This window comes from Arachis ipaensis, chromosome B01 (genome assembly GCF_000816755.2).
Source record: "Arachis ipaensis cultivar K30076 chromosome B01, Araip1.1, whole genome shotgun sequence".
In the NCBI taxonomy this organism is placed as follows: Eukaryota; Viridiplantae; Streptophyta; class Magnoliopsida; order Fabales; family Fabaceae; genus Arachis; species Arachis ipaensis.
The window spans coordinates 116,961,001-116,964,607 of record NC_029785.2 but is presented as its reverse complement, the minus strand read 5'-3'; the positions used below and the strand labels follow the sequence as shown (position 1 = coordinate 116,964,607).

Sequence of the window (3,607 nt, the reverse complement as noted above, 5' to 3'; positions counted from 1 at the left end):
TTTTCACCACCTCAACCACCTTACTAGAAGTGAACATTGAACCGTCACTCAAAGAAGGCATTAATCATACTCCCATCGATCTCACTAACAATTCTTCTTTTGTTTTAGGTACTTATACCATGGACGCTCCAAGGAGAGTTACCATCAAGGAAGCGGGTGCACCGGATTATGTCCTTCAACCCCTTCATGTAACTCACCCCAATTTGAATGCGAACTTTGAATTGAAGACCGCTTTGATCAACCTCCTACCTAAGTTTAAACCATTCCATTGGGGAGTTCTATTTCCGCTTTAATGGGAACATTGCCGGAGAAGTGTGATGACCCGGGCCCTTGTATGGTCACTTGCACCATCAATGGAGTTCAATTTAGAGATTGTATGTGTGACCTCGGAGCATGTGTTAGCATCATGCCGCTCTCCGTCTACCGGGTATTGAAGTTGCCACCGCTAAAAAGGTCGACGGCAAGATTTGTCCTAGCGGATAAAAGCATAATAACCGTAGCAGGTGTTGCGGAAGATGTATTGGTGAATATAAAGGGGTTGGTGTTTCCAATTGACTTCTATGTCCTTGAAATGCCGTCAAGCGAAACCGAGAGAGCATCATCTATCCTACTTGGAAGGCCATTCTTGAGAACTTCTAGATTTAAGCTTGATGCTTACTCGGGGAACTACTCATTTGAAATAGATGGGAGAATTGTGAGCTTTAGCCTAGAGGAAGCAATGAAGCATCCACCGGAGAACCACTCTCTATTTCGGTGTGACCCAATCGATAACATAGTAGCCGAAGTGCATCTTGCAAGATTAGATGAGAAGTGCATGGTCAAAGAAGCGAATGAAGAGTCAAGCGAACTAAATACCACACATCATACAAACCATCCGGAAACTCAAACTTCAAGGAATGACAAGAAGATGGAATTGAAGCCACTACCACCTCACTTAAGGTATTCATACCTTGATGAAGCCCAAAAGCTACCCGTGATAATTGCACAAGAGTTAACTCCTCAACAAGAAGACCGAGCCTATCTTCTTGGTTCCAAGGTAGTAGTGTACTCGGATCACGCGGCACTAAAGTACTTGTTGGCAAAAAAGGAATCAAAACCGAGATTAATTCGTTGGGTGCTCTTATTACAAGAATTTGACTTGGAAATCAAAGATAGGAGCGGTTCCCAAAACCTAGTGGCGGACCATTTAAGTTGCCTCGAACACACAAAAGGCGACACCACTCCTATCAATGATTCCTTTCCTTTAGATGCCTTGCATGCAATCTCGGAAGTGGTTCCTTGGTATGCCCCAATAGCAAACTATTTGGTTTCACGCACTTTCCCTCCCAATTTCGACAAAAACAAAAAGGATAAGCTGAAAAGCGAATCCAAATACTATATTTGGGATGATCCCTATTTATGGAGGTGTGGAGCGGACCAAATAATGAGACGGTGCATACCTCAAACCGAATTCCAAGCAATCTTGGACGCTTGCCATGCTTCCGAAGGAGGTGGTCACTACGGGCCCCAAAGAACGGCAAGAAAAATCCTTGATTGCGGATTTTGGTGGCCAACTCTCTAACTTTTCATTACATAGAGCTCATGTACCTCCACTTCTTTGGGTTTGATATTTTCCCTTTCTTGCTTCCACAGGATGGTCATCAAAAAGGACAACGGGAAAGGCCCCAAGAAGCCAGCTTCCAATAAAGTGTGCCAAGAACTAACGGCCAGGCCCCTCCTGAAGAAGACCAAGGGCCCGTTGACGTTCGAGAGAAGGACAACCCTCCTAAGGATTCAAACAAGTTTCCCAACCGGTACTGCGAACTTGTTTACTCCAGAATGATTGAAAGGAATTACCATCCGGAACCCCTCCTAGTCTTACCGGCTCACCTCAGTCCGATTGTGATGCCACACATTGACCGGAGGCATTGGAGGTTCCTCTTGAGGCAACCAACGGAGGCCAATCTCTCACGGGTGGTGGAATTCTACTCCAACTTCCACTCACCTCATCTCACATCAATATTTGTGCGCCGAAAACAAGTGTCGGTCACAGTGGAAACCATCCGAGAAGTCCTTGGGATTGCACCGTCAACGGATGCATATGACGCCTACCAAGAAGTCTTGGCGACATGCGTTGACCGCGCATTCGATTGGAGCGCGATCCTCCGCGTCATTGCTTTACCCGACGCATATTGGATTCGGGGGACCATAAAGCGAAGACCCAAGGGTTTAGATGTCCGCCACCTCACTCAAGAAGCCACGGCATGGGCCCAAATTCTAGCTCACTACGTTCTCCCAAGCACACATGGGTCATCCATCACCGCCGAGCTTGCCTTATTGATATGGTGCATCTTGACCGAGAAACCGGTCGACGTTCCGCGTGCCATCCGTCAATCCATGGGGCGCATTCATGCCAAGGGAAATCTACCATTCCCCGCTTTAGTGACGGCATTAGTTGCGAAAGCCGGCGTCAACCGGGAGACTAAAGATAGGCGAACCTCAATACCAGTCGATGGTGACATCATTCCGACCAAGAGATGCCTCAAGCCTCCGGAAGTCACGTATTGATCAAATGTAAAACCTTATGCATTGACGCTCTTGTATATAGAAAAAAAAATGAGAAAAACAAAAGAACAAAAGAAAAAGAAAACAATATGGAAAAGAAAAAAAATAGAAAAAAGAAAGAAAAGAAAAAAAAAGAGGAAAAATAATAAAAAGGGGACAAAATGCCCCAAAGTGAAGCTCAAGAGGAATCAATGCATAAGTATTGTGAAACGAAAAGAAAATGCATAAGTATGTGGAAAAGTGAGGAATGGATAGTTAGGTATATTTAATTCTTTTTATGATATTTTTAAATTTTTTAGGATTTATTCATTATTAATATCTTTTAAAATTTGTTTTATTAATTATGTGAATTTTTTAATATTATTTTAATAATTTATTCAAATTAATAATTACTCATTCAAGCATTTCCTTCGTCACATGCACAACAGAAAAGCTCCCTAAACCAACTATGCAACAAGTGCAAAATTTGTCCCCTCTTACAACACTTGTCCATTTCTTTATCATCCAACTCGAATCTACAGGTGTGGAAGTCAAACCTCCATGTACACGGTAGACTTCACCTAACTTGAGAACCAGTCATTACAGAGTTGATATTTGTACTGGACTTATAAACAGATTGATATAATAATTTCAGTCTATTTAAAAGCCGTGTATTATTTGAAAATAAACCAAACTAAAAGTTTAAGGCTTAAATAGTAAAATGTTATTAATCCAATATTTTGGATGAGATTTAAGGTTAATTATTTTTTATTCATCTGTTTTTTGCATAGTTGCTCTACGTTTTTGTATATTGTATCATTTTCAAAAGAGAAAATAAAATATATATGATGAATTAAATTCTGATTCTTTTACTTCAAATTAAATGAATAATATATAAAATATTACTCCACAACCTATTAATTAAATAACCTAACATTATATTGACAATTAGACTATTTCAAACTTCACTTCAAAAATTACTATCGATAATTCTAGTTTCATAAAATATCGTCAAACACGTCTTAAAGTGGCCAAATCTTTAAATTATTAACCATATTACGTATATATAAAAACTCAATAATTA

At 40.6% G+C, this 3,607-nt stretch overlaps 1 protein-coding gene across 1 annotated transcript; it reads left to right on the top strand.

Moving 5' to 3' along the window:
• On the top strand, positions 293-1,822 carry LOC107611454. Its single transcript, XM_016313378.1, has 2 exons — positions 293-939; positions 1,633-1,822. The coding sequence occupies exons 1-2, from the start codon at positions 293-295 to the stop codon at positions 1,820-1,822; spliced, it is 837 nt and encodes a 278-aa protein (XP_016168864.1).

Coding starts and splice junctions, on each gene's coding strand:
- LOC107611454 (XM_016313378.1), top strand. CDS start 293: ATGGGAACATTGCCGGAGAAGTGTGATGACCCGGGCCCTTGTATGGTC. Junction 940..1,632: donor CCACTACCACCTCACTTAAG/GTATTCATACCT, acceptor TTGCTTCCACAG/GATGGTCATCAAAAAGGACA.